The sequence below is a fragment of the Penicillium cinerascens genome, assembly GCF_028974065.1.
Source record: "Penicillium cinerascens strain IBT 15544 chromosome Unknown contig_1_segment0_segment0, whole genome shotgun sequence".
Taxonomy (NCBI): domain Eukaryota; kingdom Fungi; phylum Ascomycota; class Eurotiomycetes; order Eurotiales; family Aspergillaceae; genus Penicillium; species Penicillium cinerascens.
In genome coordinates, this window is record NW_026695287.1 from 2,192,082 (window position 1) to 2,215,839 (window position 23,758).

General features: G+C 51.4%; 11 protein-coding genes across 11 annotated transcripts; 5 read left to right on the forward strand and 6 right to left on the reverse strand.

Annotated features, from left to right (window-relative positions):
- Positions 1-90: 90 nt before the first annotated feature.
- N7498_002373 (uncharacterized protein) lies at positions 91-2,947 on the reverse strand (the record flags this gene model as incomplete). The annotated part of the gene is made up of 2 exons (XM_058449435.1): positions 91-2,396; positions 2,449-2,947. 2 exons carry the CDS (start codon positions 2,945-2,947, stop codon positions 91-93), a joined length of 2,805 nt encoding a protein of 934 aa, XP_058311779.1.
- A 788-nt stretch (positions 2,948-3,735) lies between these two features.
- Positions 3,736-4,660, reverse strand: N7498_002374 (tyrosine-protein phosphatase; the record flags this gene model as incomplete). Its single annotated transcript, XM_058449436.1, has 2 exons — positions 3,736-4,070; positions 4,165-4,660. The coding sequence occupies 2 exons, from the start codon at positions 4,658-4,660 to the stop codon at positions 3,736-3,738; spliced, it is 831 nt and encodes a 276-aa protein (XP_058311780.1).
- Positions 4,661-6,159: 1,499 nt separating this feature from the next.
- N7498_002375 (uncharacterized protein) lies at positions 6,160-6,484 on the forward strand (the record flags this gene model as incomplete). The annotated part of the gene is given in 2 exon segments (XM_058449437.1): positions 6,160-6,276; positions 6,296-6,484. The coding sequence occupies 2 exon segments, from the start codon at positions 6,160-6,162 to the stop codon at positions 6,482-6,484; spliced, it is 306 nt and encodes a 101-aa protein (XP_058311781.1).
- Positions 6,485-6,755: 271 nt separating this feature from the next.
- Positions 6,756-8,863, forward strand: N7498_002376 (fungal specific transcription factor domain-containing protein; the record flags this gene model as incomplete). The annotated part of the gene is made up of 6 exons (XM_058449438.1): positions 6,756-6,906; positions 6,994-7,092; positions 7,160-7,463; positions 7,794-7,943; positions 8,014-8,240; positions 8,295-8,863. 6 exons carry the CDS (start codon positions 6,756-6,758, stop codon positions 8,861-8,863), a joined length of 1,500 nt encoding a protein of 499 aa, XP_058311782.1.
- Positions 8,864-8,936: 73 nt separating this feature from the next.
- On the reverse strand, positions 8,937-10,552 carry N7498_002377 (cytochrome P450; the record flags this gene model as incomplete). Its single annotated transcript, XM_058449439.1, has 2 exons — positions 8,937-10,191; positions 10,245-10,552. 2 exons carry the CDS (start codon positions 10,550-10,552, stop codon positions 8,937-8,939), a joined length of 1,563 nt encoding a protein of 520 aa, XP_058311783.1.
- A 579-nt stretch (positions 10,553-11,131) lies between these two features.
- N7498_002378 (thiamine pyrophosphate-dependent dehydrogenase E1 component subunit alpha) lies at positions 11,132-12,716 on the forward strand (the record flags this gene model as incomplete). The annotated part of the gene is made up of 5 exons (XM_058449440.1): positions 11,132-11,247; positions 11,305-11,492; positions 11,555-11,616; positions 11,680-11,889; positions 11,946-12,716. 5 exons carry the CDS (start codon positions 11,132-11,134, stop codon positions 12,714-12,716), a joined length of 1,347 nt encoding a protein of 448 aa, XP_058311784.1.
- Positions 12,717-12,993: 277 nt separating this feature from the next.
- N7498_002379 (spherulation-specific family 4 protein) lies at positions 12,994-13,836 on the reverse strand (the record flags this gene model as incomplete). Its single annotated transcript, XM_058449441.1, has 2 exons — positions 12,994-13,589; positions 13,644-13,836. The coding sequence occupies 2 exons, from the start codon at positions 13,834-13,836 to the stop codon at positions 12,994-12,996; spliced, it is 789 nt and encodes a 262-aa protein (XP_058311785.1).
- A 1,090-nt stretch (positions 13,837-14,926) lies between these two features.
- N7498_002380 (uncharacterized protein) lies at positions 14,927-17,281 on the reverse strand (the record flags this gene model as incomplete). The annotated part of the gene is made up of 3 exons (XM_058449442.1): positions 14,927-16,277; positions 16,349-17,111; positions 17,263-17,281. 3 exons carry the CDS (start codon positions 17,279-17,281, stop codon positions 14,927-14,929), a joined length of 2,133 nt encoding a protein of 710 aa, XP_058311786.1.
- A 523-nt stretch (positions 17,282-17,804) lies between these two features.
- On the reverse strand, positions 17,805-20,413 carry N7498_002381 (CCR4-NOT core ubiquitin-protein ligase subunit MOT2; the record flags this gene model as incomplete). Its single annotated transcript, XM_058449443.1, has 4 exons — positions 17,805-19,992; positions 20,063-20,178; positions 20,240-20,306; positions 20,361-20,413. 4 exons carry the CDS (start codon positions 20,411-20,413, stop codon positions 17,805-17,807), a joined length of 2,424 nt encoding a protein of 807 aa, XP_058311787.1.
- Positions 20,414-20,790: 377 nt separating this feature from the next.
- N7498_002382 (complex I 30 kDa subunit family protein) lies at positions 20,791-21,785 on the forward strand (the record flags this gene model as incomplete). The annotated part of the gene is made up of 3 exons (XM_058449444.1): positions 20,791-20,962; positions 21,028-21,677; positions 21,735-21,785. The coding sequence occupies 3 exons, from the start codon at positions 20,791-20,793 to the stop codon at positions 21,783-21,785; spliced, it is 873 nt and encodes a 290-aa protein (XP_058311788.1).
- Positions 21,786-22,279: 494 nt separating this feature from the next.
- Positions 22,280-23,716, forward strand: N7498_002383 (BUD22 family protein; the record flags this gene model as incomplete). Its single annotated transcript, XM_058449445.1, has 2 exons — positions 22,280-22,510; positions 22,580-23,716. The coding sequence occupies 2 exons, from the start codon at positions 22,280-22,282 to the stop codon at positions 23,714-23,716; spliced, it is 1,368 nt and encodes a 455-aa protein (XP_058311789.1).
- Positions 23,717-23,758: the final 42 nt, after the last annotated feature.

Sequence of the window (23,758 nt, forward strand, 5' to 3'; positions counted from 1 at the left end):
GTAGACAAAGGACAGAATGTCACAGACAGCCAGCCCTTCACGAAATAAGAAAAAGAAATTCTGATTGTCTGTCATGGGGCTTTTGGAGTCTTAGTCTCTTGTTGTTTGATCCCAGAGACTCTGAATGGTGACGCCCTTGGCCCACTTGCCATCTGTTTCATCCTTTTGAACAGTGAAATTAACAGTCTTCTTCTCTCCAGGAAGCAAGGTAAACGCATTGTCATCAAAATAGCCGACGACACCGGACGGGTAATCGAGCCAAGTGTAGAGCGAGACACCCTTCTTGGCTTCCACGGTGAAAGTACCAGTCTTCTCGTCGTGCGTAACCTGGACTTCCGGATCGACAAGAGCGAGGCGGTTTGGGAACTCGGTAGCGACCTGGCTACGGTGGGTGAAGGTGGTGAGAGATCCGCACTCGGAGTTCGGAAGGCTGCCCTGTGCACTGAGCGACAAGACCAGAACAGCGTTCTTTCTGTCATGAAGAGACAGATCTGAGATCTTCGCCGAGTAAATCTCGGTGGTATTGAGACCACCAACGGTGAAGTGCTGCGTCTGGGGAGTGCCGGCGTTACCAGGAAGGGGCTTTCCGGACAAATCGACCCAGGCGAGGTCCACCGAGCCACTAGCGGTATCCCAGAGATCGGAGGTCACATAGACCGAAAGGTCACCGGTGGTGTAGTTCCAGAAAGGAGAGACAATAATAGGTTGGTAAATATCGCGAGCAACATAGTGAAGGACCTTCCAGCGGCCGTCATACTCGATACCGGCCCAGGTTGGAGCCTGCCAGATATCTTCGAGCTGCCAGTACAGAGAGCCAAGCTGTCGTTCCGGCATTCCACTGCCACGGCGGTAGAACTGGATTTCAGACTTGTACATATCGGCCTGGAACAACTGCGTGGCGTGACACCATGCGCTGAAGTTTGCAACCGAGTCATCCTTGTTGGGGATAGGGTAGTAGCGTTCAACGGCGATAGTCATCTCAGCCATGCCCATGGATGAATTTTTGAAGTTGCGGGTCTCGGTGCCACCGGCCGGGTAGTGGTGGTTTCGGAGCATGACAGTGCTGCTATTGAAGTGAAGTTCATCCTTGTCGACAGCCTGCTCCCAAGTCTGGAGACTGGGCATGCTATGGTATCCGAACTCGTTCGCAAAACGGCCAACGGGATAGCTGCCATAGTCAAATGCCATACTGCTGTCGTAGTTGTAGTAGTCGGTATCGGAATAGAACTCGCCAGCGGTGATGTTGTTGTAGCGCTCGGCCATGGGGACCGGAGCCGACATGTTGACCCAGAGGTACCCGTTGTTGGTGCTGCTGGGCATGTAGGAGATCGACCGAGTGTTCTCATACACAAGAGGCAGAATCAGGCTGATGAAAAGCTTCTCATATTCGCCAACATAGAATGAGTATCGATCTGGAGCCGCTTCTTGAACAAGAGGTAACTCCAAGCTCTCGATTTCGTTACCACCAGCCCACAGCGCCAACGACGGATGGTGGTTGACACGTCTCACGTTGTAGACAACTTCAGCGGCAACATTTTCGAGGAATTTCTCGTCACTTGGGTAGAGTGCATCACTGAACTGGAATTCACTCCAAAGCAGAATACCGTATTCATCGGCAATGTCGTAAATGAAACCAGGAAGATAGGCACCGGAAGCCCACACCCGGAGCATGTTTTGGTTTCCAGCCTTAACAGCGGTGAATAGTCGCTGCATCCTAGCTTCAGTAACCCGGGGCCAGAATGCATCCGGGGGGATGAAATTGGACCCCTTTGCATAGAACTCCTTGCCGTTGACCTCAAAGTGCCAGTTAGCGCCGGGCGCAATGCCCTGGGCCAGCTGATCCTCCGTGATATTGAGTCGATTGAGGAAGATGGTTCGGAATCCAGAACGCTTGGTGACACTGGCCAACCCCTGTTTCTCGCTGTCCTGAATGGTAACAGTCACATTATACAAGCTCTGCTTGCCCATCCCATTCGGCCACCAGAGATTCGGGGCATCCGCATCAATGGTGATACTGCCGGTAATGGCTTGTCCAGTGGTGGCAACATTCTCGAGAGGGCCCGATTTAAGGATCTTGCCAGTCTCAACATCCTTCACCTCAATGTTCATGGAGGATTTAGCCGGCAGAGATCCAAGGAAATCAATACTGGCGTTGACCACCCACGGTTGGCTTTGGTCGGGTGGAAGGTGATTGATTTGTCCCTTGCGGAAGATGTCCAAATCGGTGTTCAGAATGTTGACGCTCTCTTTGCATTCAAATTGCACGAGGTAAGCATCTTGCCATGGGCCAGCTGGGGCAAACGCTGGACCCCAATCCCAACCAAAGTCAGATTGTTCTTTCCGGATATACCAACGGTTAGGAAACTCGTAGATCTGTTGAGGACCATAAGGCCATTCTAGAAAATTTAAGTTAAATTATGCACCTGAGAATCATGATGTGGGACGTACTCTCTGAGTTCGGATCTTCGGCGATGGCATTGGCAATCTTGGGGGCACTGCCAAAGTTGATGGCCAGAGTAGGGTCACCCTTGCAGCTGCTGAGTGCCTTGGAAATGTCAAAGGTATACTGACGGAACTGATTATCCGTGGTACCAATGAATTGGCCACAAAACTCAATTGTGGTAAATGTGTCCAGGCCGTTAAAGACAAGCCAAGAGGATTTTGCTTTTCCAGACAACCCTTTGAGCGGCTCGCTTGTATAGGTCCAGTTGTTGTCAGGAATCCAACGTAAGTTGAAATCATTGAGACCGTAATACGGGTCATCAATGACATTAGCGGCATAGAGATCCAAATGTACCTGTGAAGGTAGATGACCCGGAGCCGACATGTTCAGCGCTTTACTGCTGACGGTCCAGCCATCGCCGCTGAGATCCACCACGTGCTGGCTAAGCGCAGCGTGGAATGTCGATGGGAGCGCAGCCAAAGCGAGTTTCTTCCACAAATGCATGGTGTCACCGTTCGCAGTCCAAGACTGTGCCGTGTGATCAAGGCAGGGGCCCTGCCTTTATATTGGCCTCGGGAGCAATCTTCCCGATGGATGTCGCGACACTCTGTGGTCTTCGTTCTCGAAAGGTACCGGGAGCTACGCCAGTGGAGAAATAATAGGTTGGTCGCTCCGTTGTTCCAATCGATTGGTGAGGCTGGAGGCCGGTGGTGGACCGTTCCATATTATCCCCACGATAAGGGGTATGGGGATAATATCGCATCAACAGCAGGGACCCCCACGAGCGAGGGGTAGAAAGCAACGGTAGCAGCGCTGAGTACCAAACAGGGATGCTTTTGGGTAATCTTAGACCGGGAAATCTCCGGTTCTGGGCTGAGTGGCGGGAAAAAGCGACGATCGGCGATGCTGGTACTGTGGAGTGAGTGGAGGTCGAGAGGGGAAGAGGTGACCTTGGGAAACACGTTGGAACCGGGGAAGATTTAACCCCAGGACTTTACCTCCTGAGCTCGTTTATTCCTAGAAAAACAATCACAAATCAAGTGGATGAAGCAGTTGCAGCAGATATTAACATTATTTCAAGCTCTGGACGCAACATTGAAGAGGCTGGAATGGATTCCTGAGTCCCTGCATTCTGGTGCACTGACCATCCACATCCACATCCAACACCGAAGGCTAGAAGCTTGTATTGAATACGCTATCAAAAATAATGATTACGATGCACCATGAAAAGGGCTGGGATTGTGTTACGGAAGCGGTAGTTGACTGTATTTTTAAATGCTGTCTAATTGAATTCATGTTGCCAGGGTATGCCGCATCTGCCCCAGGTCTTCGGGCGAAAAGCCGAGCACTTTGGTCAAATAGCCTTCGATGCCGTCATATGTACTCTCGAATGTCTTCAAAAATGCCGACATAGCGTGCCCTCGGACTCCGCTAAGCTCTAACATGCCGATCGCCTCGGGACTCAGATGCTCGGTACCGAAGTGAAGAGCAAGTGCTTCTGTCAAATTTTCGCGCACGTTCTCCAATGCAGCTCGGGTGAGCATATAGTCGTATACGATTTCCTCATGTGGTCGGCCGATGAGGAGCAATATTAATGCTGATAGAACCCCAGTGCGGTCTTTGCCAGCTAAATGTTCGAATTTGATTAGCAAGAGTTTTAACAACATAATTGTGCGACCGGCATCGGAATTATCGGCGACGGTCAGGGGAACTCAACCTACCGGAACAGTGAAAAACGAACGGATCATTGGGCTGATCCCTGATATGCTTGAAGATTTCCTTGAATGCCGGTGTCGCTGCATTGAGGATACCCATATACATCTTCACAAAGCCAGTATTACCCTGATCCTCAGCAAATTCTTTGAGATTCAGGGAGGCTGGTCTGGCGCCGTATGGCATCCATATCGTCTCAATCCCTTCGATTTCTGGACTCGGAACTCGTTCTCGCTCACCCTGATTTCGAAGATCGAAAATGGTGGTGATCTTCAGCTCATTGACAAGAACATCCTTTCCTGCATCTAGGATGTCGGCCACGTTCCCGGAACGATAGACAAAGCCTCGTCGTAGCTTGTTATCGTTGCTCAAATCTCGAATGTTGGACACCCCGGGGACATTGACGAATGGGGGGAGAGAGATGATCTTGGAGACAATCGCGTCGGGTATAGGTGTTCCGATGTCTGTGTTTAACACATCGCGGACGTTGTCGGCTTCAATCATTGTAGTGATATAAGGAGAGAAGTTGAATAGAGTTAATATGGAAAGAATCAAAATTGAATGTATCTGGCCCGATCAGGGAATCCTTTTCAGGACACCTCAGGAACCTCCAAGGCACGCGAGTCCACATTTTCACTGGCTATGTCATAATATCCATCTGGATCACAAAGATTGGTGGTGAGTGGAGTTTTCCGACAATAACAGGGAAGCCGAGTGCCAATAAGAGGAGACAGGCACGTCGGGTAGCGATGTCATCGCTTTAAACCTGGTGGTTAGTGGGGCCGAATCCTGCGGTGACGTCGGACCGAGAACAATGCTGTTCTCTCGCCATGCGCTCATATAGGATGGAACTGCGAATCTCTGCAAAGGGGTTAACCAAGGTCATCTGCAAGAGCGTAAGCCAGGTATGATGCCCGTGTGCATCATCAAGCCCACTATAAGTTGGATTCCATACGACTCGTTCGGCCCGAAATAACAGGCTTCGGCAATTGATCAATTGATGGAAGAATGTCCAATTATAAACCCAAGACGTTCATTTATGTCATTCGACCGAGGCTCATTTCTGGGGAACTCCATTTTTCAATAAAAAAAATAAGATAAAAATGGTATCCAACATGAAAAATTCCAAAATTAGGACCGCCACTTCACGTTCTTCCGGCCCATCCTTGCCTCCAAGACTTAATAGGAAGAGTGTGGCTTCAAACTAAATAAAAAGGGGTGGGACTCCGATTATACATTCTGCATAAAGCCCCCACTCCTCAGCCCGTGAAACAATGTAGCTGTCCCAGAGTGAATTTTTCTCTGCAGGGATGGCAAGATTTTTTGAATCATATTTTTTGCTCATTGAGAAAGGAGAGATTAGGTAGACACGAGGAAGTGAGAGATGTGCAGGAACATAAGTTCTTCAATGAGGTGCTACTGAAATCTAAGCAAATCTCAGTCCGACCTGAAACGGCGGTGACGAAAGGAGTGTTCTATAAAGACTAAATGTGAGAAAGAAGCGCTTATCCAGTTATGGAACGCCGGCTACTGATCGATCCTTGTAGATCAGCAGAAAATAGTTGATCCAACTGCACCTCTTGAGGATCCATACGCAGCGTGCGACGTTGCAGTGGGGCAGCTGTATCCGCTAGATGAACTATCAGGTTGAAACAGCGGTCTCAAACCCCACAAAGCCAAGAAATCGCGACATATGACATCGTATTCTGCATACTAAGAAGGCATTAGGCAAATCTTCACGTCCGATTAGGTTCGACCTCATCTGCAAAGCAGTGATTATTCGTAATGAGAATTACAAGATATCAAGTCGCTCTGAACCTCTGGCTTTATAGATAATTTGAAATGCTTGGCTCTCACGTTCACCGCGATCATCGCCTCCAGAGGTAGGGTTGGGAATATTGATTGGAGCTAATCACCAGGAAGAAATGTCATATAGCCCGACAGAGATCCACACTTTATCGCCTATCCGACCGTCTGCCTACTCTCGATCCTGACCAGTATTAATGCAGGAAGGCGTGCGCTGTCACTGGTCGATAGAGACGCGCGGAGAGCTAGACTACTATAATGTTGGCTACATGCGGTGGCCGCCCTATTCACCTGACCTAAATCCTATCGAAAGCGTCTAGGCGTGGATGAAAGACTAAATTGCTGAGCAGCATAGTCATTGCGATCTCGACCCACCAACGCTACGAATTGTCCGCTAGGCAGGCATGGGATGCTGTTCCTGAATGGTATCTACAGAGACTTGTGGAATCTATGCATAGCCGAGGCTTTGAGGTCATTAAGAGAGATGGTCATGCTAAGGATACAAGCGGATTGAGGGGGTAGAGATCAGGTAAAGTTAGCTAGAACCAGCAGTAAATATGTGGCAAATTTGTGGCTCAATTACATCTGAGTAGGGCTAGAATTCGCGAAGTGCATATGGGATGCTTCTCATTGATCTAGATTCACAAATTCACATGTTTGTTGGTGGACTTATTCCTTCAAATGTTGGGGTTTCGAGACACGCAGCAACTCTACGCTCAAAGGTGGGGAAGATGAACACGCCGGAGAATGAGCATCTTCCCCTCCCAGATATCTCTGCAGCCTAAAACCCAGAATGTCTCCAAAGCATATCGCCATGCTTTCACCTAGATCTCATACGGTGAAAGGCCGAAAATCCGGACCGCTATCAGCCCGATCTCCCAAGAAGATTAGCAAAGCGCGATCCTGCGAGACTTGCCGACGCTTGAAGACACGATGTGAGATTGGTCCGGGCTTTGATCAATGTCATCGCTGTGAAATTCTTCGGTAGCCAAGTCGCCTGACTGATCGCCAACTTGTCTGACTACTTCTAGGATTGATTGCTCCTTTCGCGGGGTATCTCGCAGCCAACCATCCGCAGAACAGACCGAAAGTGACAGGGGCGAGAGTCATCGATGTGACTGTCATGAAAGGTGCGTCTTCTTCGTTCTATGAAATAAACAATAATTCGACTAATCCTAAATCTTAGACTCTCTGCAGTTGAAACCTCCCTTGCGCAGATTCGGGCTTCTATGTCGGTTCGAAGTGCTAGTCCCGACGAAGAGAAACTGGAGGTTAGAGTGGGTGCACTCTATTTTCGTGTTTCCAGCAGATACCTGATCGCAGAATCTCAGCCTCCATCTATTGCAGAGCGTACTACCCGCGATGCACCCATGAGCCTCATCCAAGAAATTAGGGAAAATATGGCATTGCCCCAACAACCATCCACAAGCCAGGACCACTCCGAAGATAGCATCATCGGCAGTATCATTTCTGAAGAGCTTGCTTCAATGCTCCTCGAAGGGTAAACTTTCTTTCTGTTGAAAAGCGATCGACCCTTGTCTGAGAAATCCCATTACAGATTTTCGAAATTGTCCAGTCGCTGGTTGTTCATGAGCACAGTCCCGGACGATATACGATCCAAGTCGTCCCTTCTATTGGGGTCTTGTATTCTAGCAGGGTTTCATAGCATCCCGACTTTGCATGGGTCTCCAACACATCACGCATTATATGTGCATGTTCACGGCTTGTTAGGCCGGGCGCATCTTGCATCAGCGACTTCGCTAGATACAATTCAGGCGATGTTGGTCTTCTCAATGTGGGACTTGCGACCGACACGGGACCATGAACATAGGAATTCGTGGCTACTCAGTGGCATGGCAGCTATGCAGGTTGTGATGACGACCTGCTTTGATCAGTTTCCGTGTGCGAGCACTGTTAGCGAAGCGACCCAATCACGAGAGCTGATGCGCACTTGGAACTTGATATGCCTGTGCCAATTACAGTATGTTGTCCAAATACTGGTCCTTGCTTGGACTTCTGCATTCTGTGGAGTCGATCTAACCGCAGTTTAGATTTTCGGTCGGTTCTGGGCGTCCGCCTGTCATTGCAAAGCAGTACTTCGATGAATGTAGCAAAATACTCGAGTTTCCATCATATAATTCCCGAGATGAGCTTGTACTTGCAGGAGTGGAGCTCTATCGTACGCTATGGGATCTCATAAGTTCAAATGCGATTCAGAAAGAAAGTGCCGCCTGGCCTGAGATTGAAAGACTCCGCAAGACCCACGATCACATCTATAGTAAGGGAAATTATTCGAGGAAACATTGGGTACTCGTTTTAACGTCGTCTGTAGACCTGGACTCATCCGAGCCATTACGTTTTGCATACTCGTGTACCTATCTCATTCTCGCGCGTCGATCGCTACAGCATCTGGACTACACTCAAACTGTCAAAAAGCCCAGCCCAACGTATATGGGGACATCAGACCAGAAACTCCCATTTAATAAAGTGGCAATCTACCACTCGTATCAGATCCTAGATCTCTTCGTGTCCATGTCGGGCCTCACCATTTATATCCACCCAGCTTATGAAACCCTTCTGTGTTCTTTTGCCATGGCTACTTTGGCTGAATTTGTGTCTCATGTCACCGATGTAAGCGAGACAGTAGTCCTCATGGAGCGGGCTATATCGCATATTCAACATTGTGGCAAGGCTGAGCCCGTCAGCCGGTGGTCTCTGAACGTCATCAGGCAGCATGTCCCGGGAAATGGAGGGCCAGACGCTCTCATTCCAACACCGACTGATAGTAACTTGCTTAGTACAATGACCGCCGATCAAACATTGAAGCCATGGCAGGACGACGATTGGGGGGTACAAGAATTCCCGTCGCTTGAAGAAATGTTTTTTGGAAATGCAGTATAAAAGGCAGAAAGACCATAAGTCAATGTCACTAGTTATGATTTTTACAAAGACTCGTAACCATTCCATCGAAAAGCTATATTCTCAGTCGAATACCTGCAAGGCATTCCTTCGGCTTCTTCGAGAAACCTTCATGCGACTCCATAACCTGCTGATACAGCGCAAAGTCATATCGATAGAACAAAGTCCCAATAATCAGCTGCAGCTCCATGATAGCCACATTTTGTCCCACGCAAGCACGCGGGCCGTATGAGAAAGGGTTGAATCCGACTTTCTGTCGCGTAGTCAAATCCAGCCAGCGATCAGGGTTGAACTCTTCTACGTCGGGGCCCCATATCTCCTCCATGTGGTGGATAGTATAAGATGGCACCGAGAGCACGGTCCCAGGCGGGAAATAGTATTCGTCGAATTCAACACCGGGGCCCTCAGCGACTAGACGTGGGAGACCAAGTGCTGATGTGGAATGTAGACGCATTCCTTCGTCAATGCAGCGGCGTAGGAAAGGAAGATCTTTGACTTGGGAGTAATGGACTACTTTAGAGCTAGTGCCAATTGAACCGTCTAGTTCGCGTTGGAGTCGAGAAATAATGTTTCCAGGGGCGCTGCGTTCGCCATGGAGAATCCAGTAGAAGACAGCACACGCCGTATTGGAGATTGTATCTGAGCCAGCGATGAGCTGTGTCAGCGCCTCCGCTGTGAGCTCAGTGCGCCCCATTGGCTGTCCATTGGCATCCTTGGCCTGCAGCAAGCGTGAGAGAATATCGTTGCGATCATCGACAATTCCTTTCTCCACCGCGTCTAATCGTGCCGCAACAGCAGCGACCGCAATGCCGGTCAGAATCTCCACGGCTGCAACACCCTTGGTAAAGAACGGATCAGGCAAATAGCGTGCAATAGGACGGAGAGACGGAAGAAAGCCCAGAGTGGAGGAGATTTCGCCTCGTCTGTTCAATACATCGACCGCAGGCGCATATGAAACAGGGCCACCAGGCACAAGCTGACTCTCGGCCTCATCCTTGCCCTTGTTTACCATGCCAAATGGGGAGCCAAAGGCCAGGTCACCGATGATATCAAAAGCGAGATAACTAAACCAGGGCATCGCGTTGAACCGACTGAAATCGCCTTTCTCGTTGGTTGGCGATTGTGATGAGGCAATCCGGTCCAACTGTATCACCCAGCGCTGTAAGTTGGCCGTCATGTGTGACTCGAACTCAGCAACGGATCTGGGCGAGAAGGCGTGCGAAATAATCTTACGTTTGCGTGTGTGCTCGGCGCGGTCGCGAACGTTGAACATGCCCGGTGTCTTGGCCACAAATGCTTCATAGTAATGACTGGCACGCTTCGTCAGAACAGTTGGGATTCTATAGAATAACCAAATACATACTCTTTCAAGAAGCCATTGCCGTGTCCATATACGACGTTCAAGGCTCGCTCATCGGCGACGGACACATGGTTGAATCCGATACGAACAACTTTGCCGTATTTCCGGTGCGCCGAATCGACTCTAGCAAACTTCTTGCCTTGTCGAGCACCGAGGCCGACCCATATATTACTAAATTTTGCAACGAGTGGCCCTGGCACACGGGCAAGATAGCGGTATGCCGTGAAGTACGGAAGTACATAGTACAGGACCAGCCATATCGGCAAGGCCACAAGAACATATGGAGAATATAAAAGACTGAGAAGCGCCATATTGTATAAGTAAAGCCAAATTACTCAGTAATCGACACAGCTAGAATCTCGGTAAGTTATGCCTCTAAATATGCTCTTGTCTTCCCGCGATCCTCGGCGGGTTAATCTACTCCGACGGAGATCAAGGCCAGCACCGTCGGAGGCACAAACACCTCCGGTGAACTGAGGAATCACCATTTGCAACTGGGTTACTTCTATTTCCCGCTTGTACATGGATTTTACACAATCATACCAATCGCAATGCTATTTGAAATCCGATCGGTTCATCGGCGCCAATCATGAGAAACCTCGATGTAGTCGAGTGGAACGTGGGACGGGGAACGAACAGCTATTGATATGGTAAGTAAAACTGAGAAATGGCCCGAACTCTTCACAGATCTAAAGCGATAGACAATTCTGTATATGATGCTTGGTGCACCTCAAGAGTACCCCTCGGCTGGAAGCGGGGCGGTGAGGGGCGGTGACGTGAAGGCCGACGCCAACCGAGCTCCTCCGCATTTTGCCCCAGATCAAGCCGAGCCTTGAATACTCCCTTGTTCTCTACATGATTTCTCTCTCATAGCAAAAATGTCGTTCAAGATGCTTCTTCGGCGTCCTTTGCTAACGGCGCGTATCCCGCGGTCCGTCGTGCCAGTCCTCACGTCCCCTGCGCGAAGATGGGGAAGTACAGTTTCACAACGCCCTGGTTCAGACCGGTAAGTGGAGGCAGGATGTGTCTGTGGACTGAACAAGACCTAATGCGTGTTTTGCAGGGTCGTTTTCCCAGGTGCCATCAATAGCGAGTTCACATCCGATATGGCTTTCATCACGGGCAGAGATCTCCCCGCTATCCCTACCTTCCGAGTGATAAATTCAGACGGCGAGATGGTTGACAAAACACGGGCTCCTCCCAATGTTTCGGATGAAGAGGTCATCACTTGGTACAAGAATATGCTACAGGGTATGTGAATTCTCCAGGACTCCAGGGCTCTGCAATGAATGGATTTAGCTGATCGGTTATAGTGAGCATCATGGACACGATCATGTTCGATGCCCATCGCCAGGGTCGCATAAGTTTCTACATGGTATGATCACCCTCTTTGATATAACAACCAAAGAAGTTGACCGGTTGGCTAATATCTCGACAGGTTTCACAAGGCGAAGAGGGTATCTCCATCGGCTCTGCCGCGGCTTTGATCCCGGACGATGTCGCTTTCTCCCAATACCGTGAAGCTGGTGTTTATCAGCAGCGTGGATTTACCCTGAAAGACTTCATGAGCCAATTGTTTGCCAACTGCAATGACAATGGCAAGGGCAGAAATATGCCTGTTCATTATGGCCAAAAATATCCCCGCATCGTGAGTGCTACCCATGTATCAAAGGAATTCCGGTTGCTGACGCCAGTCTTGAACAGATCACTGTTTCCTCTCCACTGGCAACCCAGATTCCTCAAGCATCTGGAGCTGCATATGCTTTGAAAATCAAAGATCTTCAGAATCCCAACCAAGCCCCGCGGGTAGTGGCCTGTTATCTTGGCGAGGGCGCGGCCAGCGAAGGTGACTTCCACGCAGGGCTGAACATCGCCGCCACACGGTCGTGCCCTGTCATTTTTGTCGTCCGAAACAACGGATACGCCATTTCCACGCCTACAATAGAACAATACCGTGGAGATGGCATTGCCAGCCGAGGCGTCGGCTACGGAATGGACACGATCCGAGTGGACGGAAACGATGTATTTGCCATGTACGAGGCAATGTCGGAGGCACGGAGGCGCGCTTTAAGCGATGGCTGTCAGCCAGTATTGATCGAGGCAATGAGTTACCGAGTCTCGCACCACAGCACCAGCGACGACAGTTTCGCGTACCGCGCGCGCGTTGAAGTGGAGGACTGGAAGCGTCGCGATAACCCCATCATCCGCCTGCGCAAGTGGCTGGAGAACAAGGGTCTGTGGAATGAGGACTTGGAGAAGGAGACCCGCGACTCCATGCGCCAGGCTGTGCTGAAGGAGTTCAAGGAAGCGGAGCGTCTGAAGAAGCCGCCGATTCGGGAGGCGTTTACCGACGTCTATGAGGAGATTACGGAGGAGGCGCAGGAACAGATGAAGGAACTGAAGCGCATTATAGAGACATACCCCGATGAGTATGACTTGAGGCCGTATCAGGACGGCTTGAAGGGCTTGGAATAGATTAAGAGCTTTCTGAACCCCTTAGCCTTAATGAAAATTATGCATACAATTGAACTCCGATTGGCCAATGAAAATGAACTTTTTATGCCATTCCAGGCCTTTCTTGCCATCATTAAATAGACCGAAAACGAAAAGCCGCAAAGAGGTTTGAATGCCAGAATAATTTTCAAGACAATCTAAACAAGAGCGCCGGGAAGATAGTCCCTTTTCCATTCATCGAAGAAAAGATGGGAGGTAGAGATAGTCATATAAAGGACACAAGGCACTGCCCCTCCACCTAGCATCTTGAAGCCTGAACAAAAGACGCCGCAACCTTCACCAAACTATCAACGGTCTTGTAATCGTCGCTGTTGGTCAAGTACGCAGCACCCAGGCCCATCCCCCGAGCCTCCTGAACAACAGTCTCATAATCCGCCGTAAGAGGCGCACTGTACAAGATAATAGCGGCCTTGGAGTAATAGCCGCCAGAGAGATCATTCGCGGGAACAGTAGAAGTCCACGCCGAGTACGAATTCTCAAACTCAACAATCAAATCTGCCGCCTTGAAGTATTCAGCCGCAGAGCCATCCTCAAGTTTAGTACCGGGGTTGAAAACGACAGTGGGGAGGTTGCTGGACTTGGCGGACTCGGAGATCTCCTGCATGTACGAGATTTTGGTCTGATCGTTTGCGTTGGGAGCTTCATCGAAGAAGATTCCGGAGACGGTGATATTCTGGGCTTTGTAGGAAGACCAGTTGCTGTAGGTTGAGATGTCGGCTTTGACTGCGGAGACGTCGCGCTCGGCGTCTTCGGTTGGGATGTAGCCGATTACTTGGATGTTGTCGTAGCTGTTCAGCTTGGCCAAGCCGGCGATGTAGGTTTCATCGGGGTATGCTATCGTGTTCTTGATTAGTGAAGTTCTCTATCTACTGGAACTATAGGCCTTACTTGTGTCACCGGGGCCACTGCTAGGGTTGACGATGACCTGGAACAGAATGTCTGGGTGTGCAGCGGCTGCGTTGTAGACGGGACTCCAGGTAGTATTGTCCTCGGGCCAGGAGTAGAGAGGCAAAAGAATCCCCGTCGAGGAGACCGCGGAAGCCAGGGAAAGGGCTCCCACGATGTACGAGAAGCCGAACATGATCAAGTGAAGGAGTGATTTATGCAAAGGAGTGTAACGATCTAGAAACCGCCAGGGTCGATCTAAAAGTGAAAAAGGAGCGACAAGTAACAATCCACGGGATTGAAGAAGAGAATGAATGACTTAAAAAATCGAGAGAGACCCGACAGTCTTATACTAGCGAACTCCGCCGTGAAGCCGAAATATGACGGACGTATGAATCAAAGGAATCAGAACCTCATTTCTCCGGCCACATGGCAACGAGTAGGGCAATCAGCCACTCGTTTCAAGAAACCCGCAAACCCCTTCTTCGGGTTAGAAAGCAGAGACAGATCGACCAAAGAACGCCAGACCGCGATCCGAGATTACCAGGGCCATTAGGAAAAGGCCCTAAGATCGCGATGAATGAGCCATCGGCATCATCAGGAGTCATCCAGGGGGCTCTAGACTTGTGTCAAAGAATGAACTTGTAAGCGCCGGGCATATTTACCCGAGACGTCTCGAGTGTGGCGCGAGATGAGACGATTGTCAGCCCAATGCACGAACTCTCGACACACCGTTCTGGTATGATACGTGAGAGCACAGGGCTATTCGAGGGCTGTAACTGGTTCCCGGGCGCCGCGGATGCGCATTCGAAGGCTGGCGGATCACATCGACGCCACAAGGATCCCCGCTCCTACCTTGTGGTAATTAATCAACCGTTTTAGATTGATAGGCAAATGACGGCACGCCGCTTCATTTATGCTGGAGGCACTAGTATTTGGGGGCCCTTTGAACATCATAGGAAGGACCTCGAGGATATATATCGGAGATTTACTTTGTCCTGAAGTGAGTTTCTTTGATGATTGGAGCTGGCGCAGGGTTCCGAAACGGTCGAGATGAAAAGTAGGGCTAGGGGCAGCAAACTGTAACATATTAACGTAGGTACCACCAAGCTTATGCACGCTTTGCCTCGGGGCTAACAGTCTACAAATTGGGAGAGTAGTTACGACGAATCGTACATTGATGCTAGTTAATCATACAAGTGACGACATGATAAGCCACGCAATGTAGATATGCTACATGCCCAGAACCACCAACCTGGCGGCCGCGGCTGTCGTGTAATCGATAATCAATTGGGGGAATCAACCATCGAGAGCGCCTGCTGCTGAACCTTCTTGTTCCGGCGAAGCAGGGCAGCAAACTTCTTGTCCAGCGAGTCCAGCTCCTTACGAGTGCTCTCCAGATCCTTTTGGGAACGGCCGGCGAGATCCTTCAGCTCTTCATTCGTCATAGCGGCAACATCATCCAGGCTGGGGTTGCTTCCGTGCATACCGGCAGAGCCAAGAATTTGCTTGGCAGTAGCAGCTGCGAAGGAGCGCACGGCGGCGGTAGTGGTTTGGAGGAGCTCAGCGGAGTGTGCGACAGCCCAGTCGTGGCTGCGGGTGCTGTCTGCTTCCATTGCGGACAAGACATTGGGAGGCACGACGGTCTCGACAGCGTCCAGGGCAGCGCTGGGAGATGTAGCGCCCAGACGGGCCATTTCGTCCACCCAGCGGATATTGTACTTCTCCGGAGTCGCGAACAGGGCCTCGAGACCGCCGTTGATGTTGCTGGAGTCATCACCGACAACAAACGGGTCAGTGAGTCCATTTCGCTGCTTCTCTAGCTCAAGGTAACGCGCTTCTTCCTCGGGTTCCAGGTGACGAAGGACGGAGCCTCGAGGAGTGATCAAGCAACGGTTCTTGAGCTGATCATTGCCAATCCGGATTGGCTCGCCACGGCGCAGAGCTTTCCGGTGTTCATCAGTCAAGTCAATGGGCTGCTTTAACTGGTCGTAATCATCGGCCGTGCACTTCATATCGGCACGCTGGCTGAGGTTGGCCGGATTGAACAAGGAACTTTTGTTGAGATCCAACAAGCCGGTTTTGTGCATCTGAGCAAGTATCTCATGAAGAGGCTTCGTTCTTTCCATCAATATATCTCTAATAGAACGACCAGTCTCCTCTGCATCTTTGTTGGCCTGCTGAAGGGTGTTGTGGGAACGCCAGGCTTCTTCCACAGGGGGCTTTGGCTGAACGGGCGGTTCTTCCATGCCAGCTGGTTTGGTATCGTGCACAGGTTGCTCCTCCTTCTTCGTCTTTTTTGGAGGCTCAGGCTTAGGCTCGGCTTTCTTGGGAGACTCGGGGGCGGATTTAGCGGTACTTATGATTTCAGGGACGCTGGCCGAAGCTCCGTCGGTGGAGTCGATAGCGGTTGAAGATGCCTTCTTGGTCTTCCGCTTTCTTCCCATGATAGGAGCTTGGATGGGCTCCTCGGGAACAGACACGGCTTCAACTTTCTTGGCCTCGGCTTCCTTAGCCTTCTGTCGTCGCTCCTTCTTGGCCTGACTCTTTGTGATTGAGCGGACTGGAGCGGAGCCGATACGAGACGAGCCCGGGGGGAGTTGGCACGCGATGCCGATGTTGAGGTGAAGAAATCCGCTTCAGACCCGTAGTCACCCGGGGTATCCGGTCTACTGTTTGATGATAAGCTCTGTCTTCTAGATCGAGACTTGTCCACAGTGGTAGTAGAGGCCGTAATGGACGGTGCATTGCCAGCAGAGGGTGGAACGCCAGGTTTCGGGGTGTCGACTACACGTATAACCCGCGGCTGACGAGCGGACGACTCGGAGACGCGCGAGGCAACGGTTAACGGAGTATTAGGCCTTGAGCCTATCGCGGAGATCGAACCCGCTGCAGAGGCAAATGTGCCTGAGAAAGCACGTTCAGACTTGGTAGAGGCAACTTCCTGGGTAGTCAATGGCATGGTCAGACTGGCGGGGCTTGCCTGTGTGCCAGTAAGCGGACTTTGGTCGGCTTGAGAAAGAAGGTCTTTCTCATCAGTAGCAAGACGCAGGTCGCCCCTGGTGTTGAGCCGAGCTTTGTTAGCTGATTTGGCCACGGGAGACCCAAAGGAAATCTGAGAAGCGTCCTTGACACGAGCAGATATGGAAGCGGTTCGACTATGCATCTCAGGAGTCATAGAACGAGATTCAGACATCGCGTTCTGCATTGAGGGGGTTCCAACTCGTGAGACATTGGTACTTAATCCCGGGGGCATAATTGGCGCAGGGGATGACGGCTTTGACGAGCTCATGTGCTCTTGAAAAGCCGCAGACGCCGGATGCGCGTGAGGCAAAGGAAGACCAGGAGGAAGACTCGGGGTTCCAGCACGGCCAGCAGACTCGCTGGGGAGCTGTGACTTGAGGAAACCAAAGGGGTCAATGGGCTGAGCATCTTTCAATGAGCAATCAAGCGGAGGGAAATCATCGTTCACTATTGACCCGGATTAGCATCTGCAGTCCGAAGCAGCGAAGTGATGTGAGCTTGGGATGTCAACGGATCTCAACCGGCGCACGACTTGACTGGGGGAACTATGCAAGATACAAGGGGCGCCAAAGCAAATAATTACACGACGGGCACTGACCCGCACGGGCCAGGTACATTGTAGGGCAAAGGGTCTATGTAAACAAACGGCAGTGAGAAAACTGGTTTTCAAATAAGACCCTGTCCAGGCTGTGATATCAGGGTAGGGAGGCCTTAACGTACATTAATCCATGGATCCATCGCGGTCTTCAAGACGCTGCAGATGGTCGAACGAAGATCCGAATGCAAAGAAAGAAAAAGGATAGAGGGAATACAGCAGCCGCCGAATATAAAGGGTGCCCCCAAAGACATGAAGATATGTCCACAAAATGCAAAAAGCCGCGAATGAAACAAGAAAGCTGGGGTGAACATGGAAGGAAAAATCAAGAATCAAAGACCATCACAATACGCCAAGGGCGCGCCGGCCCGTCGTACTGATCCAGAGCGGCCAGTCCGTTTGCATAAAATAACAGCAGAAGGGAAATGATATCATGTCATCAAGGGACACAGACCCATCAAAGCACATGGTAAAACATCATATAAAAAGAGCAAGAGGGAAAATGCAAATGAAAAGTCATGAGTATAATGCGGGAGGGAAGTCGTTCACCAGCGGTTGAATCCACCACCGCTGTACATCATTGAGGGATTGTACCCACCTTGGCCCTGGCTCCCGTACAACGCCTGCCCAGCAGTAGCATTGGCACCAACCTGGTGCATCCTCGCCTGCAAAATGCTCGGGTCCGCAAGATCTACTACACCGCCTCCACCGGAGGAAGTGTTAGCGTGTCTCTGCTTCTTCCCCTTCTTCTTCTGCTTCTGTGAGCCGCCAGAGTCAGGCGCTGAGCCTGCCTGGGGCCCATAGAAAGAGCTGAGAAGGCCATTGACGGGAGTCAGGGGAGGTGGGGTTTGGTGCTGTTGAAGGAAAGGGAACATGAACTCACGCTTTGCGGTCTCTTGGCCCTGTACACTGCCGACATTCGTACCGCTTCGGCCACGTAGTAATTCACGCATCAATTCGGGAGTCGCATCCTGTTTGCCCATAGTAGAACCCAGTCCGACATTGTTGTTTGAAGTGAAGCCATGGCCCTGGGCGAACATTCCACCGCCGCTGATGGGAGGAGTTCCAGCAGTCTTCAAACCGGGAGGGGGACCCTGGGCACCACTTGCGTAGAAGCCACCGCCAAGACCATGCTGGGGGCTGGGAGCAGAGAGCGGATTCGGGGTACCAGACTGCATCTGGCTAAGCATACGGGCGTTGGTCATATTCTTAGAACCGACTTCGTTTGCGAAAGAGAACCGGGGACCCTGGCGGCTTTGGGCCTGGAGCGCATTGAATTGCGCCATTTGGCTTTGCAAAAGACCTTGACGCACCTGTGCGGCTTGGTCCAAAGCAGCTGAGCTTAATGGGTCCGACAATCCAGCTTGCTGGTTGCCAGCGGATTTGAGGAGCATCAATTGCTGCTGCTGAAGGGGGGTCAAGCTGCGGCCCGCTAAGTTCAGGCCTTGGAATTGGTGGCTAGTGGCGGAGACTGGAGAGCCAACGGTTGAGTTATCCGCCGTGTCTTGTTGAGAAGGGGGTTGAATGGCACCGTGTGATTCGCGGGTCGGACGGCCGCGAGGTTGGCTGCCTTCCTCTGGCTCTCCACCAAGTTGCAAGCTGCCAGCTTCCCTGCTTTCCTCTTCCATATTAGCGGACTGAAGAAGCTCCTGCTCACGCTTGAGCCGGTCCTGTTCTGCCTTCTCGCGCATCGCTCGGCGCTTGACGCCACCATATGGATCGATGAATGACGGATAATTCTGGATTGCTTTGAGGTCATCTGAGGGAAGCTCGGATGCTGAGAAAATAAATCGGAATTCGGGTGACATGAGCTCCTTGATAAGGTTGTCAAACGGAGAGGCCGGCTCGGGCTTGGGTTCGCGAGGTCTGATCTGGGTCAACGGAGATCTAGTATCGGATTGGGAAGATGTCCGCTGAGCTTCCTGGGCTATAGGTGACTGCTTTTCTGCGCGCCTAGACTCGTCGGCTCCAATTGCAACATTTACACTGGCGGGGCGAGGGCTCTGAGAGGCTTGACTTCCAGTCAAACTGGGTCGCCTAGCCTTAATGGAAGCATCCCTATTCGCCCAGCTTGCCGATGAGGGGAGCGCAGGCCCATCCGGAATAGATTGGCGTCCACTGATCGAGTCATCCTTAGACGGTTGGCGGCGCATTGGATGAGATATCGGCTGGACGGGTCGAGCTTGCGGGGGGATTTGAGGATTGTTTTGACGCTGGCTGGACAAGGTATTCATGGAAGAGAGATCCGAGCGGCTGTAACTCTCACTGTCCTCTCCGGTCTCGTGCAAGAACGTGCAGTTGCGGTTGTTACACTGCTCATTGCGAAGGAAAGACGAGCAATACTTGGTCGTTCCGTATTGGGCCCGCAGCACCCGGTCGCCATTCGCGGAGCCATCTACAGCATTAATGCACGTTGCAGCATCAGCCTTGCGGGAGAACGTGACATAAACACCAATGCCCTGGTGGGGATTGCCACCAGGCTTAGCCTTGCTGACCACGATCTTCTCGATATCGCCATATTGTCCGAAATACTCCTTCCCACGAAGAGTCAGGAGAAGTTGGTTCTCGTCGCGGATCGTCGGGTTAAGGCCGATAACATAGACCAGATTCTTCTGGACTACACGAACACCTGCCAAATTTTTGCGGCTGGAAGCTTCAATTTCGCGCTTTTCGGCTTCCTTCTTCTTAGCTGCCGCTGCCTTGCGGTGTTTCAGTGCCAAGTCTGCCTTGAATCTAGAACGCCAAGCTGAGTCAGTAACTCCGCGCAAAATGGGACACCAAGTATGGGGAAGCCATGACTCACTCCTCTGCATCGGGAATTTTGTATTGAATCGTGCTGTCGTCGTAGGGACGGCGACAGTTCGGGCATCGACCCTCTTCGCTGTGGGTTTTGATATTGTTGTAGCAGAATTGGCAAATCTAAAAACACTGTGTCAGTACCACTGCTACCGGCGTTTCATGGAGCCATGTAAGATCATACCTGATATCCACAGGGACAAGGTCTAAAGTTCTTGTCTGAAAGATCGAACTCTTCGATACAAAGGGGGCTTTGAGAGAGTCAGTAACCACGTCGCAAATCCATCTAGGAAATCATGACAAACCAGAACTCATCATCGTCGTCGATGACGGAATCGATCTGTTGGCGACTGGACATGTTCGCGCTGAAACTGGGGTAATGAGGAAAGGCGACAGGGAATCTTCAACGCCGGCACCCGTCGTGTCGAGTGCAAAATAGAAAGAGACGAAGACGCTACTCCGGAGCCAGCACAAAAGAGAAAGGAGAAATTAAAGAGGAGGAAAAGGAAGAGAGGGGGGCGAGATGATCGTGGGGAGATGAACGGCGAGGGAGAAGAAAGGAAGGAAATTGAAGCGCGGCTTCATTTTGCTGGCGTTACCCGATCGCGTTTAGCGCGCCGGTCAGATTATGTCAGCGACACGTGACCCGCAGGTTCAGCCAACCTCCGTCCTCACAATCCACCTTACGTGCCTTGCGTGTCCCTCCTCTTGCAAGCCATTGCTTCCCCTCCCACCATGGCATCCGCTCGCTCTCTGATGCGCTTGGGCTACGGACGCTCTGTGGCCCCGGCCGCGAAGTCCATGGCCCCTCGCGCCTTTTCCTCGTCTTCATTGCAGTACGCTGCGAAGGCCTCTACACAACCGGGCTCCCCGGAGCCTGAAAACATGCGCCAGGCGCAACGGCCCCGTACGTGAAACATCCCAATCAATTGAAACAACGGTATTTGAACTGACTCGGTTATCGATCTTCAGCTTCGGGACCCATTCGTGCCCCCATCATCAACCCGGCCGACAAGTACCAGAATATGGCCGACAGCCTGCACACCTACGGACAGTACATTATGTCCTGCCTGCCCAAATACGTCCAGCAGTTCACCGTGTGGAAGGATGAGCTTACTGTATACACTGCTCCTTCCGGTGTCATTCCCCTCATGAGCTTCCTGAAGTACCACACCGCGGCTGAGTTCACCCAGATCTCCGATATCACCGGTGTTGACTTCCCCACCCGTGACCAGCGTTTCGAGGTGGTGTACAACATGCTCAGTGTCCGCTATAACTCTCGTATTCGTGTCAAGACCTACGCCGATGAGGCCACTCCTGTTCCCAGTGTGACTGGCCTGTTCGAGGGCGCTCTGTGGTACGAGCGTGAGGTCTACGATATGTTCGGTGTTTTCTTCTCTGGTCACCCCGATCTGCGCCGTATCATGACCGACTACGGCTTTGACGGCCACCCGCTCCGCAAGGACTTCCCCTTGACCGGTTACACCGAGTTGCGCTACGACGAGGAGAAGAAGCGCATTGTTATTGAGCCCCTTGAGCTTACCCAAGCTTTCCGCAACTTCGAGAGCGGCTCCACGGCGTGGGAGCCTGTTGGTGCTGGCCAGGACCGTACACCCGACTCGGTAAGCTATACTATTTTACCAACTTTTAGGAACAAACGCTAATCCATTTGTCTACAGTTCAAGCTCCCTACTCCCAAGCCGGAGCCCAAGGAGGAGGAAAAGAAATAGAAAGAGTCTGTATGCGTAGTCCTTTTCTTTGCCATGTCTGTATGTACATATCGTTAATCGATGGTGTTCTTCGCCCTCCAATCATGATTATAGAGCGACGTAAATTTGGAAATATACCTGTATAGATCAAACGCATTTGAACTTTTCCCATTATAATCACCCCTCAACCCCTCACTTGTTCCAAGGTGGCTGGAAATCTTTGCGTAAAGCAGAGCCGTGCGTCTTGGAAATTACCGACCATTCTATTTTATTTTCGGGCTACATGAAAGCGACGACAATAAATAGACACGGTCAAAGATTTTGGTGGCATCGGAGCGCGAGGCGGAGAGCCTTGGCAATTGATCCGCGCAAGAAAAAAAAAAAAGGCTCCGCCTTACTAACGTGGAATGAACCTCCGACCTCCGAACTTTACTCGGCTTCCTCTCTCGCCTTGCAAGCTTGGACTGACATCGGTTTATTACCAAGTTGATTAAATCACACACTCAGCCACCAGAATGCCGAAGCGCAAGCTCTCTGAGCTCAACGGCTCCGACGATCGCAAACTGTCAATGAAGGCAGTGCGCCTCGGGGTTAAATTCGATCACGGCGTACAAATCATATCCAAGGGCCTGAAGACAGCACGAGGGTTCGAGAGACAAAAGCTCAGCCGACGAGAGAAGACTGTCAAGTCGCAGGACAACCCGACGGCATTGTCGAAGCTGGCTGAGGAAGTGAATGCTTTGAAGGTATGCGCTGAAGAGCACCATTCGGGTTCTAGAACTTTTCGGTACTTACTAACATTCCGTTTCATCCAGGCCCTGGACTACAACGTTACCGCCGCAAAATACCTTTTCAAGCAACTGTCCAAGACGAAGCGCATCGCAGAGTCCCCGGCGTTCAAGGAATTTAAAGAATCTAGGAATGTCCCTACGGAGGGGCCCAAGAGCACCGCCGAGGCCAATATCCTGGCGCGATTGTTCAAATCTACCCCAGTGAAGAATGTGGTGCCTAATATTCTGGTTGAAATTCGGAAATTGTTGGGAGTAGACGAGACACCGACTGGAAAGCAGGGCAAGGCCGAGGCCAAGAAGGGTGCGGGGTCGGAGGAGAAACCAACACGGCGAAAGGCTGAGGAATCAGAGTCTGTATCTGGATCCGAGGATGAGCAACCCAAACGACCTTCAACTACTCGGGATAGCGAGCGGGACTCGCGCCCGGAGGATGATATGGACGTTTCTGGGGACGAAGGATCAGGAAGCGACGACTTCGCAGAGTTTGACGCGCGGCTAGCACCAGGCTCCGACTCGGAAGGTGAAGAAGATTCCGACGCGGACGTACCCGCGAGGAGCAGAGCTCTTGCAGATGACATCTCCGACTCGGTCTCCCGCTCGCCATCTCCCGTCTATTCAGCCGCGGACTCCCCGCCTCCTAAGAAGACCAAAGCAAGCAAGGGCTCCGATGCCCCGGCACAGAGCACGACTTTCCTTCCATCTCTAATGATGGGCGGCTACTGGTCCGGCTCTGAGGAGGCCAGTGAAGGGGAGGAGGCTGCTGCGCCGAAACGCAAGAACCGCATGGGTCAGCAAGCCCGCCGCGCACTCTGGGAGAAGAAGTATGGAGCAGGCGCAAACCATGTACAGAAGGAGATGAAGCAACAAAAGCGGAGCAGAGACAGCGGGTGGGATACTCGGAAGGGAGCGACAGATGGTGGTAGAGGAGGTAGACACGGCGAACGAGGAGGCTTTGGAGATCGAGGCCTTCAAGATCGACCTCATAACATCCACAATAACCATGGAGGCCATCAATCAGGCTCGGGACCCGGCCAGGGAGGCAGGCCCAAGGGCCCCCCGAAGGACGAGGGTCCATTGCATCCGTCGTGGGAGGCGAAGCGGAAGCTCAAGGAGCAAGCTGCTACGGCGACCTTCCAGGGAAAGAAGGTTACTTTCGATTAGCGATATTCTTAGCATATACCTTAGCTGTTGATTGCTTTGAGG